Here is a 13,231-nt window from a genome sequence, read left to right on the forward strand (position 1 = left end):
TTGGCCCTTACTACTTATCTACTATCTTATCTACTACTCCATTACTTAAACTTTTCCAAGCCTTCCTTGTATACTGCTGTTCCTAGTTCCTCCAATACATTTGACAACTTAGAACCCTACTAATTTGTGTTATAATGAAAACTCTTGTTTCCATGAATAGGTTGTAGCTTACAGTTCTCATCTGTTCTGTTTCCTTAGCTTATTCTGCCCTAAGCCCTTGACTAGTCAAGAATTTGGAAACTCAGTCACTAGGGTCAGAAATCACTTGCTGCATCCTGCTTTTCTTCTTGTTATCTCTAAGCTTCCGGGTCATCTCTGTGCCCTATCTTACCAAGTGTGTTTATGTAGATATGCTCTTTTGGAAGAATGTAAAATGATTTTATTTATTTTTAAAATTCCCTTTTGCAGTGTTTACTTAAAGAAAATTATTCATCTCCTATGTCTTTCTGTTCTGTATTTCATAAATAAAATTGCAACACCTGCTCAGTGGTTGTGCATCTTATCCCAAATATATTCTGCAGAACCAGAGGTTTCTGTCCTTGCTTTAACTTAACAGTCAGTAGTATTTGTACTGTTGATTCACTTGTATGGAAAACACTGATGCAAGTGTTTTAAAGTGGTATTAGGTAGTTTTAATTCAATTTCTAGTACAAGAGAAAATATAACATTGCTTTTCCCTCTAGTTTGAGTTGGCAAAGGGACCAGGAGTGTGGATAAACTAGTGAATGAAGGGAAGACAGAGGCGTCCCTGAACAGAGAACACAGGTGAATAGATTGCCCTTTAATCATGGAAGACAATGTTCTTGTCCAGGAGTAACACATTTCAGTTGACCAAGGGCAACTGTGGTTTCTTGGTCAGAAGGCAGCTAGATAGTGGCTTTGTCTACCTTTTCATTTTTCTTTTTTCTTTTTTTCTCTCTTTTTTTTTTTTTCTTTTTCCTTTTTTTTTTTTCTTTTTTCTTTTGTATATTTTTATTAGCCTACATGTCAATCCTTTAACTACTTACAGATCTGAGAAAAAGGTAGGCCCTTTTGGAAATAGTTATGGCAGCATATAAGAGCACATTATAGAGAAAATCCCTGGCAGACAGGGACAAACTAGCATGGTCCTTAAAGGGTCCTATAAGCCCTTAAGAATTTTTCAGGGATGGAGATGTGGTGTCAGTCTACCTTTGTATAAGAAGGTATAACTACTAAGGACTGGTTTAATAGTCTTGTCTCGAGTCACTCTTTGCTTTGTATTCATTGGAAAGAGCTTTCAGTATATAATTGTAACAGTAATTCCTCTTTCTCTAGTGTTAAATATTAGTTCTTATACTGTCAAAAGACAAATTATTTTCTGATTTTTATACTTTGCTTTATACAGGCTCAGAACTGGAATACAGATATAACATGTAGACAGACATCTATAATGTAGAATTTTATTCTGATATTACATAAATTGGATTTTTGTATCTTAGGAAAGGAACTGTGGAGTAAATCCTTTTATTCAAAATATGTAAATCATTATTTCATCTCTCTAGCTTTCCATTAAACAGTCAGTGTAGTGCGTTGTAGTTCAGTACAATAAATTCTAATTGATGAGTAAATATCTATTTCATATTATGGAACATAGAAATAACAAACAATAATCTCCTTTGCTGACTACTTATTTTCCAAAGCAAAAACTTCTGTGACAATAATGCTTTACAGTGATTTAATTTCTATTATAACATGTGATGTAATACAGTTGCAGTAATATTGGTTGATGGATGTTTTTTATGTTGAGAATACAGGTTGCTTATTGCACCATTGTTGCAGATCTTCATTTTAATCATCAGGCTTAAGTGCTTCCACCATAGGGAAAATAGATTATCCATAGCCTGCTATCTTGTATAATATAATTTTATGAGTAAGCTAATTTTCAGTTAGTGAATGTAGTGACATAGTGAAATATCAAGGTGAATCTCTTTCTCTCTCTCTCTCATTTATGTTTATTATTAAAGGAATAAGTGAAATTTTGTCAGGTTCCTTATTGAAGCATTATGTATCACTTCACATAATAAATTTTTATCAGCCTCATTAATATAAACCTTCAATTGTAAATGAGCTTTAATGTTTTGTCTTTGCTTCTTTTTATACTTAGGAAAATACAGATGAATGTCTAATTAGGTTTTTATTGTACCTCTGTTGAATTGTGATTTCACTTTAACAGCACATCTGACTAAAAGCAAGGAAATTGTGAAATGTCAGTAGAAAAACAGTACATAGAGAAAAGCAATTACTAGAAAAATATTTATAAATGTCCTAGAATATGGAATGTGTAACATGCAATAAACTGTATTTTTTAGAAGTACCCAGAAGCTTTAATTATTAGGTTTCTTTAAAGTATCAATTTTAGCTTTAGTAAATCTAAGCAAAAATAATTAAAGCAGCATGCTAAAACGGTATTTTTTTTAGATTCTGGAAGCTTACATGTATTGAAAGCAAGTAATGGCCAGGACATCAAGAGGTTAGAAAATTCCCTCTGAAATCAGAGGGAAAAATTCTTGTTGCTGTAAACATTTTCTTAAGTATAAACAAAAGCAATTAAGAATAATAAAGATTAAAGCTTGTCATTAATTATTGAAGTTAATAATGATTGGACTGGATGTATTTCTGTTTTTAAGAGCTATGAAGCATTTAAACAAGCTATCTAGAGATCTCAAGTCTTTGTTTATGTAAGTGTTCAGAACAGATTAGACAAAAAGGTTCTGAATGTACAAATGAATCTTCTTTAGTGAGTAGGTAGGACCAGTTTGCTTTAAAATGTTCCTAGCAGTGCAGGATATTTTTAGCAATTTCAGTCACTATTTAGACAAGACAAATATGCTTACCTCTGTGTGAATAACCTAGGTGAAATATATGGAGTCTGTAAGTAGAAATACTTATAACTGTAATTTAACCTGATCTTCAGAGATCCTCACATTTGTAGTTTTGGTTATCTTCTATTGAATAAGTAGCAGATACTGAGGATTTGATTCTTCTAATTTTGTTTTCAAATTGATGTGCTCATATCCCGAATGACTAGATTGTAAAGCAAAGGCAAGTTCTGTGTTCCATCAGCATTTTCATGACTATTTTTAGTCAATAGTATTTGGAGGTACAGGGCAACATTATGTTGTACATATACGTACATAACATATGTACAGCATACTTGTATACTCAAGAAAACGTTCACATCTTGAGTAAGGAAACACCTTCCTATCCTTGTTAATAGCACATAGTAGCTAAAGGTACCAGTCATGACTGTGGATTCTGTTTCTGTGAAAAGTGAGTAAAATTGATACCAAAAACTATTGTTCTGTAATTGGAACAATAGTTTCTATTGAAAAGTTTGATCAGTAAATAATACTGTAGTTTTCTTGATGAAACTATTTTTGATGTTCCATGAATTACTACCCTACATAATTAGCTGTTACATGTGACAATTGCAATACAGATAGAGAGACTGCCGCTAATTAAATATAGTCATGGAAAAGTGCTTGATAATCAATATGCCTGTTTAAAAATATGGAACAAATCTTTCTGTAATGGCACAAAAATATGGTATCATACTTTTTTTTTTCTTCTTCCCCCCTCCCCCCCATCACAGTGTAGGATCTATTGTATGAGTGTTACATTAAAATAAACTAATTGATCAAATAGTTCTTTCTGACCTTGAAATCTTTTGAAGTTGTATATCTATGTATTTATTATCTTCAGTTATTCATCAGTTACTGAACACTGTGGACCTGTATCTCATTATGTAATCTGATATTTTATTTCAAAATACATTGAAAATTCAGGTTTTCTTTGAAAGCTCCAAATGAGATTATATCAAATGAAATAACATGCTTATTAAAAAGGACAGATTAGATTTCAGACTGATTACTGTACTTCCCTCTTCCCTTTTTTCTCCTATTTCTCATAATTTTTGTCCTTCAAAAGCATTCCTCCCCAACCCCCCCCCCCCCCCCCCCAAAAAAAAAAAAAAAGTCGTGCTGGTGCTATGTACAGTATTTTGTTTACAGTAGTGTAAATATTTCCAGTTTGTGACATAATTACTGAAATAACTCACCTCTTTCATATCAACTCTTACCTAGGAGCCGTACTGCAGACTCATTGATGTAGGTTTTTTTCTGCATGGCAGTCCAGGCCAAGCTGTGATTTCATTGCATGATGCAACTTCACCTTTTTTGGTTGTCTATGGGAGTAATTACAATCTATTCTTGTATTGCCTGTGCATGCCAATATGCTTACCCTAATGGTGTATACATTGAATGCAATCTAAGCATTAAGTGCATGTTCTAGAATTAAAAGAACCCATAAAATTAGGAAGTTTGAGTAAATGTAAATTACACATATCAATATCTTTAGTTAAGCATAGAATGAATAGGACTTAATATGTACCAGGTCTATATATTTAAAAAGTCCAACATATTAAAGTAGTTCATGGACTAGATAGACAATTGCAGTGTTAATCAAGATGTGGGAAAATGGAGTGCACAAACTATCAGGTGTGACAAAGGCTGAATGATGCCAGTAGCATTCAGTAAGATAAACCTTTCCCTGATATCAACTTTAGCAACAGGTGACAGTGACAAGAGGTAAGATTATACATAAATATTAAAGGTCAGAATCTGTGAAGAATTTTGAAATGCAACCTCTAAATTGAAAAAATAATTTAAAATGGATTTATTTACAAAACTCCACTAAAATGAAATTTCATACAAAGAATTGTAACATTGCTCTAAGATCCTTTTACTACGAATGACATTGTGACCATCCTAAGCAACTTGTTATTCGTATATTCTTTCATCCTACATCAGCACAGTAGAAGATATGATTTAATGTTAATCCTATTGTTTCCTGATAAAATGATGAAACAGCACTTCGGAAAGTGACTTGAAACATGTTTTTAGTGCTGTTGATCAGTACAAACATTGAGGGTATGTGATAAGAGGTTATAATTGTGTTTTTTGTTGTTGTTGTTGTTTTTTGGGGGTGGGGGGGGTCAGCATTAATTTACAGATTGCACATTAATATTTGTTTTGGTGAATGAAAATTATGCTTAATTTTGAGGGCTAATAATAATGGAATGTTATAATGTTTGAAAAAATGATCATTGTGAACATATATATATATATATATATATAAAGCTAAAATACGCTTTTGGTGTTTACTTTTAAGCAAGCTGATGAAAACATGTTCATGTTCAAATATTCAAAACAATAAACAAGAGAAATAGTTTCAAATTGACAACTGTTATATCACCATCATGTTATATCACCATATCACCAACAAAATATTGCTGCCCTAGCAATATTTTCTATTCAAGATTAACCATGATTTACTTATTTTTATTTTATTTCTAGATTCTACATAATTATTTCATGACTTCTTTTTTTCTCATAATGGAGAACAATTCTTTTAAGACTGTAAAATTGATCAGACGTGTATCTATAGGGCAGCATGATGCTTTACCACCTGAAATCAGTGCAAAATGGACTATTATTACACCAGTCCTTTTGATTTTCTGGTAGCTCAGCGTCTAAACCTGACTGCACATCTACGTTCCCACACACAGCAGCCTGGATAAAAAGGTGTTGGACAATATAGTGCATGTTTGCAAGCCATGCTAAAGTGGTGCTAGAAAAAAGAAAAAAAAAAAAGTGCTGCTATGTATTCATTTTGTTATATCATTGTATTCCTCTTCTTACATTGACATAAAATGGTTTTATACCAGGCTTGTGATAATTCATGTGAGCAACTGCTACAGGTGTTGGCAATACCTTATTCCATTTGTTAATGGAGGTGAAGGGACTGCTAAAAAAGAATCATGTACTGTCATTAATCTAAAGGGCTTTGTCTTTGCCTTTGAAAAAAGTCACTGTGATTGAGACTGTCAGTCAGGCTCCAGGCTAGTCTCCTTGTCTGATAAGTTGAATTAGGAAAGAGTTGAGTTATTTTTTAAATTGTTCATTTAAATTAATTATGCTCTTTTGCAAAGTAAATGTTTTTTTGTGGTGGTTGTTGTTTTATTTATTATTTTTTATTTTAAGTGAGTCTTTCATATCATCATTTTGTCTTAAGAATATGGTAATCTGCTCTTAAGATTACTGGTAAATAAATAGGTCCCACAGTTGGAACAGCTATGATATTAAAAGTTCCAAGCAGAAAAACTTACTAGGTTGTAGTTATATCCACCTGGAAAGCAGGTGGTAGTGGAGGTCAGAAAAAAACTGCGTATGTGTGCATTTCTTTGAAAATTATGTATGATAAAGAATTTCCAGGAGTTCAGGGAGGGGGAAAAAAAAAAAAAAAGTTATAGAAAGGGCTATCATAAATATTTATATATGTTGGGAGTAAATGTTACCTTAACTATCTGGAGTTGGTTTAAAGGTGAAAAATTTAAACTTACACATACTGTGATGTTCAGGATATAGTCAAAGATATCAGATGGTTACTCTTGGTAGCTAAAAGGTTAAAAGGTTTTTGCTTCAACTCAACTTTATGTTGTTCCTAATAAAGTGGAGTAAGAATATGAATCCAGACTTCCCAATGATAATTTATACAAATATTGGCTGTATAATAATTTGGTTTGGGAGAAGCTGAGTCACATGATCTTGTTTCATAAGAAAATTCTAGTGAGATTTGTGGCACCCAAAGCATATCTTAGGTACTAAGTTACTAAGGTGCTTTAAGGACTGTTGTGTTGATGGGGTGGATAAGGCTAAGTCCTTTTGAGGAATGAGAGAGAGGAAAATCTAAAATTATTAAATGCTTGTGACTACAGTGTTACTACTATATATATTATATATATTGTATTACTATCATTATTATATTTATATTTTCATATATGCCTTTGAAATATGAGACAATATATCCTGCCTGGTGTAACTGCGTATTAGGGTATATAAAATTATAATTTAAAAATATAGCTATAGTTGTACGGTAATAATAAACTTAGGTAACAGCTGTACGTGTACTAGAAAGCATGACCAAAAAAGCTGGCCCAGTAATGTCAGATTTGTCAGAAATGTCAGATTTCTACCACTTTGCAGTGCTTTTGGATTTCATTGCTCCTTTATGTCATTCACTGACATTAAAATCAATAGTATACCTTACATTCGAGCTTATAACTAATCATTAAAAATGAGATAGTAGCCAGTTATTTTTATTAATTAAGGGAAACAGGAGGCAAATTCCAAAAACAACAGTCAGATGAATGAACTGAAAATGAATTTTAAGGCTTCACTTCATCTGGTACTCTTCTCATTTTTCAGATAGGATAGTTGAATCATAGGCTGAAATTTTCTTAAGAAAATATTAGAGTTGTTTGGTTTTTTTTTTGTTTGTTTGTTTGTTTGTTTTTACGTACAGTAATAGCAAGGAAGAAGCATATGGAAACAATCCTCAAAATTATCTGGAGGAATCTAATGTTTGTTATGTATCAAGCAGAAAATCAAAACTCAGTTTTATGTTGATATACAAAAGCAAAATGATTAATAGTCTCCAAACTGGAGTAGGTCAAGTAGAAGTATGTTCTCATTTTTGAAGATTGTAACTGTGTCTTTGAAGAGTGCAGACAGATGAGGAAGACTTAAAAGCTGCACAGCAGCATCAGCAGAGTAGAAAGACATAAATCACTGAGATGGAGGAGTAGTTCAAGTTAGATACCAATGATGGTTGGATGTTGAAAGCTTCAAGCTTAAAGGAAAGTACGTGTGGTAGTTTCAAAAAGACAGCAGCTGCAAAACAGAGTCATATGAAATAGGGCAAGAAGAAAATCTCAGAAAGTCACCTATTCCTCCTTCTGCTGGAGTGTCAGGTGGCTATACATATATTTCTTTCAACAGACTTAGCTAAGAGTTCAGTTGTTTGTAGGCCCTTTGCTCTCCTCTTTCTTTCTGTAGGAAATGTTAGAAATTTCACATATGTGGATCATTGTGTTGATATGTAAAAACTAGAAATCATTTATAAATATCCAAGGGACTGTAAGTAGCCCATAAATCCCTGTGTGAAAATAATTATTATTATTCTAGAAGCGTCATATAAAATGTTTGCATTTTCATTTCACCAATTATTTTCTGTTTTCTGGAGTAAACAGCTACAACTTACTATTCCTTGCCAGACTTTGATAAAGAATATTAAATAGCATCTCTATATTAAATCATAAAATCACAACAGAAGCAATAAAAAAAGGTCTAATTACATAGTAGAAACATGCAAGATGGCCAACTTGAATAAATAGGGTATGCAATTTAACAGAATTACCATAGCAGAGAGAACTAAAGAGACTTAATAAATTTTGTCAAAAAGGTTAATAATAAAATGTTAGTTGAAACAGTATACTGGAATTTTTCTCTTTAATATCCCAGTAATTTCACACAAAAAACCTTTAATTAAAAATGTAATCCCTGGAACTGTTGCTCCATCATTCTTTTATAATTGGGTTTTCATCAGTGAGATTGTTTTGTCAAGGTAATGTAAGACCATTTTCAATTGCCAGTGTTCTCAGCTTTTGGTAAGCAATTAGTAAATCTAATGCAAAGTAAAATACGATCCATGTAGCTATGTGGTTCTCAGGCAAAGCTCTTCAGACGCAGATATCTTGAGCAGGGTTGAGAAATTATTGGAGTATTTTGCAAAAAAAAGTGAGTACACCTTAATGAACATTCAAGGTTATGGAGATTGACACTGGGCTTTTTACTTATGCTTATTTTAGCACTCGCTTTCTGAAACTTTAGCTGTACTGAAGGAATCTTACTTTAGCTTTTGTTTTTGCAAGTCAGTAATTGGAGAAGACATATGCTGTGAGTAGTACTCAATGTACATTCTGATGGTATTATAAATATGCTGTTTTTAGAGTGAGAAATTTAATGTTCTGTAGTTCCCAGTAATTGAACATAAAAATGAGAAGAAAAGTTTCCTGTAGTCATACTTCACAATTTTAGAGTAGGGGCCAAGGAAGGTAAGAGTTGGATTTTGCTTGAATTTTGTGGTAGGCTGCCTTATATTTTAAAAGGACAGCCAACAGAAATGTACTTAAAATTCATGGAAAACTTGAATAAGAAAGACGAAGTCTTGGAAGCAGTTATACCGGGAAGTAGTTTTTCAACCAGGAAAGACCTGATATTGCAGAATATCGTCGTCATATTTAGAGAAGCACAATTATTAAATTATTTGCCTTATTTCTTATTTACATCTTTTTCACAACACAGCTCTACCAAAACACAACAATTACATCACCACTGATTTTACCAAGTTTTATTAGTTCACATAGATAAAGTAAGCAGTTGCAAAGTTACTTATTTCTGTCATTACATATGTTGTCAATCACAAATAAGTCCTTAAAAGTCAGAGTTATGCTAGGGAAAACCTGAAGCATCTGAGAAGGGTTAGTATACTTTTGGTTCTGCAGTTGTACCAACTTCATTTCACTCTTCATGCATGGATGTGACAAAAATTAACATTAGTAGTCCCTGTATTTCCAACCAGAAGTCCTTCTTTGTCTCACTTTCTAAATTACTTTTCTATAAGAGACTCTCAGATTGCAGCCTATTATTCTGTTTTGTGATCTGTGCTTGTTTTCTTATGTGAAATTTATTTTTTAACAATTTATCTCGTGGAATTTGACAGAAGAAGAAATCTCCATGACTGGGTTCTCATTGCTAAGTTTCAACAACCTCTATTCAGTTGCATAGCCAATTGTTTTCTGCTAGTTGGAAGAAGCTTAATTTTCTTCATGAATGTGTCAGCAAGCATGCACTATGAAACTAATACTATTAAAAAAAAATTGAATCTGTCAAAATTATATTTTAATATAAATATATTTTTATACATAAAATAAATGAACATTTAGAGTAAAAAGTGCTCCTCCTTATCATGAGACAGAAAAGTAAGTGATTTATAAGGAAAAACAGTATGTCTCTAACAGTGGTTCTCAGAAAAATAATTACTAAATGATTCTGTTGTACCAGTTGATACTGGTTGATCTGTTTTTGCTGTTGCTTATTACTTCTGATGGCATATTTTTTGGAAAAAAGAATGAAGAAACTTTTTAGTTTTACCCCAAATTAGTCTAAAATTTGTCAAGGTTTCCCTGTGGGCTAGGGATATAATAGAGGAGTACTTAATTGTAGAAAGTATCTTTAGAGCAGAGGGGTCATGATGCACTTTTTAAATTAGATTAGAAATAGAAGAAATAGAAATAGAAATTGTAGTGCCAGCTTATGATCTATCACGTTAAAAAGTAACAGAAAATGTTGTGATAGAAAGGTAAAGATAAATAAGGACAGTTACTTGCATTGCTCCTGCTTTTGTGTGCACGTGTGCATGCATTTGTGAGAAGAGCAGTTATCTTTACATGCTTGCAATTTTATAAACCAAGCAAATGTCTCAGAAATCTTGCAAGATAGCTTTATTTCACATTATTTAGCACTTCATCTTTTATCTTGACCAAATTTGTATTTTGAAAATTTATTTTTAAATTGAGCAAAGAAGATGCTGGGTGTTGATGTAATTCTAAGACATGGTTTTGTAGTGTTTATGAGCCTAACATGAATAATGCATTTTGAAAAGGAATATGTAAGAGATGCATGTGGAAGCAAAGTAAGGAGGCCACTTCACATACAGAAAAGGCAGGAATGGAGGTGAAAACAAAGAAAGGTGTGGATTAATTCAAAATAGTTTGATTGCATATTGAAACTGTGGAGTTTTTAAGACTGCGAATCATGGTTTAATTCATTATGCAGAGGTCAGTTGGAACAGAGAATGTGAAAAAGGCACTAGTTGAAGTCAAGTGTATAAGAAAGTCAAGCATGTAAGATACAGGTATATAAATATACCTATATTTAAATATAAATATAAAGATACAAGTATATAAATATACAGGAATGTTTGTCTGAAGCTTTCTGAAGGAATAGGAGGAGAAAGTAATAGGCAATATGGAGTTTAAACATGAAGATGCTACAATAAATTGTTTGTCCTGTGAAGGACAGCCAAACACAGTCAGTATCTTAGTTATGAGTACAAAAACAGAAGGTGCAAGATTTAACACTGAAATGGCTGGGAGAATAAAGTTCTCTGCGTATGTGTGTGCATAGGAGAAACAGAGTTAATTTTAGAAGTAGGAGGTTAAGTGATCAAAAATAATTGTAATATATTATTATAATTGACAAGAAGCTATAGGAAATTGTCACAGCATTATCCTTGACTTAGGGGATAACTGTCAATAACATTCAGTAAGAAAGGGATTGTTACTCCTTCACTTACTACCTTCAGGTATACAAAACTTAGAAAATACTGGTAACAAAGAATGTAATGGGCCTATGGACTTTTATGGATCCCAAGTCTGTGACAGCAGATTACATTGCATTTCTGCTAGGGTTAAAGTTAGTTCTTGCCTTCACATTTTTCTGATTCAGCTGACTGCTCTTCTCTCTTGGGTGGGGGAAAGCTTAAGTTTTCTGGAAAAAAAAAAATCAAGTTTTTTAAATTAGTATCTTTCAGTACTAATTGAAAATGCTAGCAGCAAAGCTTCCTTGGTAGATGACATCATGTCAAGTGAGAGTGAAGTAACTTAGAAGACATTTTCCATAAAAAAATAATGAGCTTATTGATGTTATAATTCAAAGCCTTATAAACTGAATCGCTTATCAAGCTTTCTTATAATTAGAAGGTAACATGAATTGTAAGAAAATACTTTTTCTTTCTGTTACCCTAACATGGTTAATAAAGCCATTGAACTAAGAGAGGAAAACCTGTTATGCTCTTTGTCACTCTGTGAGATTTTAGACAACTTCAATTCTTAGTCTCACTGATGTATTATAATTATGATATTTATTTCACAGGGATGACGCTTGCTAGGTATCCATCTATCCTTAGAATTTTGCTATATGTTCATACCAGTTTCTGTAAATAATATTTTAACTTCTCATTCCCTTCTGAGTAGTACAACTAAACCAGAGTAAAAGGAATAGAAAGTATTCTGCACTGAATGAACATTGCTTATACTAAATGATACACCTGTCTTTTCCTATAGTTTAGTCTTAGTACTATGTCACTGAAACAATAAGTTAATCACAACACCTGTAATTTTCCATTCCTTGTACAGTTAAAATATATATATTAAAGGGGTGCAAAGGAACACTATCAAATTTGTGACTTTTTTTTTTAATTATTTTTTTAAACTCTAAATCTTGTAGCATTGTTTTTTTTCTATAAATAAATTTGAAGGAATGTGGAATTATAGGGGAGCTTTCACAGAAAATAATTGAGAAAAAAGGGTGATTTCAGACAAAATTATGAACAAATAATTTATATATCCAATTAATAAGTATTAATTGCATTCATTTTAAATTTGAAAATGGCAAGTGAGTGGAATGTCTTTAAAATATATGATACTAAAGAGATTCTAAATGTTGGGTGGTTTCTCTCATTTATTTATTTGTGTTGGTTATATTTTAGCCACATCTACTGATATTTCCTCACAAAACCATCCCTTGATCTTAAAATTCACTGTCAATGGACATTCCTTCTGATAGAAAATTAACATTGTACCATATTTTCTTATAATGGTCTACTGTGCAACTGAATTTGAAATTTATTTTTTCTTAGTATCAGATAATTTTACTTCTTTCTCTGTTATGCTAAGGTTGTAATGACGTTTTTTTTTAGTTCCAAATTTTTCAATTTTACATTCCATTTAATTAACATTATTCATTATATTTTAGCTTATCTAATTTCAATAATGGACTTAACTTTTCCTCCACCATTATTCAGAAGACAAATTTGATTCCAAAAATTAAGATCTTAAATTAGGACGTTTTCTCTCAATTCTCTCAATTTCTAGATTTTCAATAACTTCTTGAAGTTCCAAATTTATAGAAGCTGTGGTGCAATATTAACATTAGTAATTTCCTAGTTACAGCACTTATTTTCCTTTATGGACTATGCATCGTTGCAAAACACTTTTTTTCTTCAGAATGCTTGCTAATTTGCAACCAGAATAATTTGACTTAGAATTAACCTCTTTTATTTCAGTGCATAACTATTTGCACCCAGATTAAAAACTTGCACTTATGCTAGGCTTGCAGGCCTTGTAAAAAAAAAAAACAAAACAAAACAAAAAAAAAAAACAAACAACAACAAAAAAAAACATTAGGAATAGATGGACATCATGTGTCAAAACCAGAATATTTTTTTCACCAAAAAAATACAGAGATGG

At 32.0% G+C, this 13,231-nt stretch overlaps 1 protein-coding gene across 39 annotated transcripts in view; it reads left to right on the top strand.

Moving 5' to 3' along the window:
• KCNMA1 (potassium calcium-activated channel subfamily M alpha 1) overlaps positions 1 to 13,231 on the top strand; it is a 469,740-nt gene that overhangs the window by 255,040 nt on the left and 201,469 nt on the right. For 11 of the 39 annotated variants that reach the window (XM_027460048.3, XM_027460049.3, XM_027460038.3 and 8 more), the window contains exon 4: positions 4,104 to 4,127. The exons of the other annotated variants lie outside the window; for them this stretch is intronic. In XM_027460048.3, coding sequence (XP_027315849.1) covers positions 4,104 to 4,127 — 24 coding nt within the window. The remainder of the gene's footprint in view (positions 1 to 4,103; positions 4,128 to 13,231) is intronic. 39 annotated transcript variants of the gene reach the window in all.

The sequence above is a fragment of the Anas platyrhynchos genome, chromosome 6 (genome assembly GCF_047663525.1).
Source record: "Anas platyrhynchos isolate ZD024472 breed Pekin duck chromosome 6, IASCAAS_PekinDuck_T2T, whole genome shotgun sequence".
NCBI lineage: Eukaryota > Metazoa > Chordata > Aves > Anseriformes > Anatidae > Anas > Anas platyrhynchos.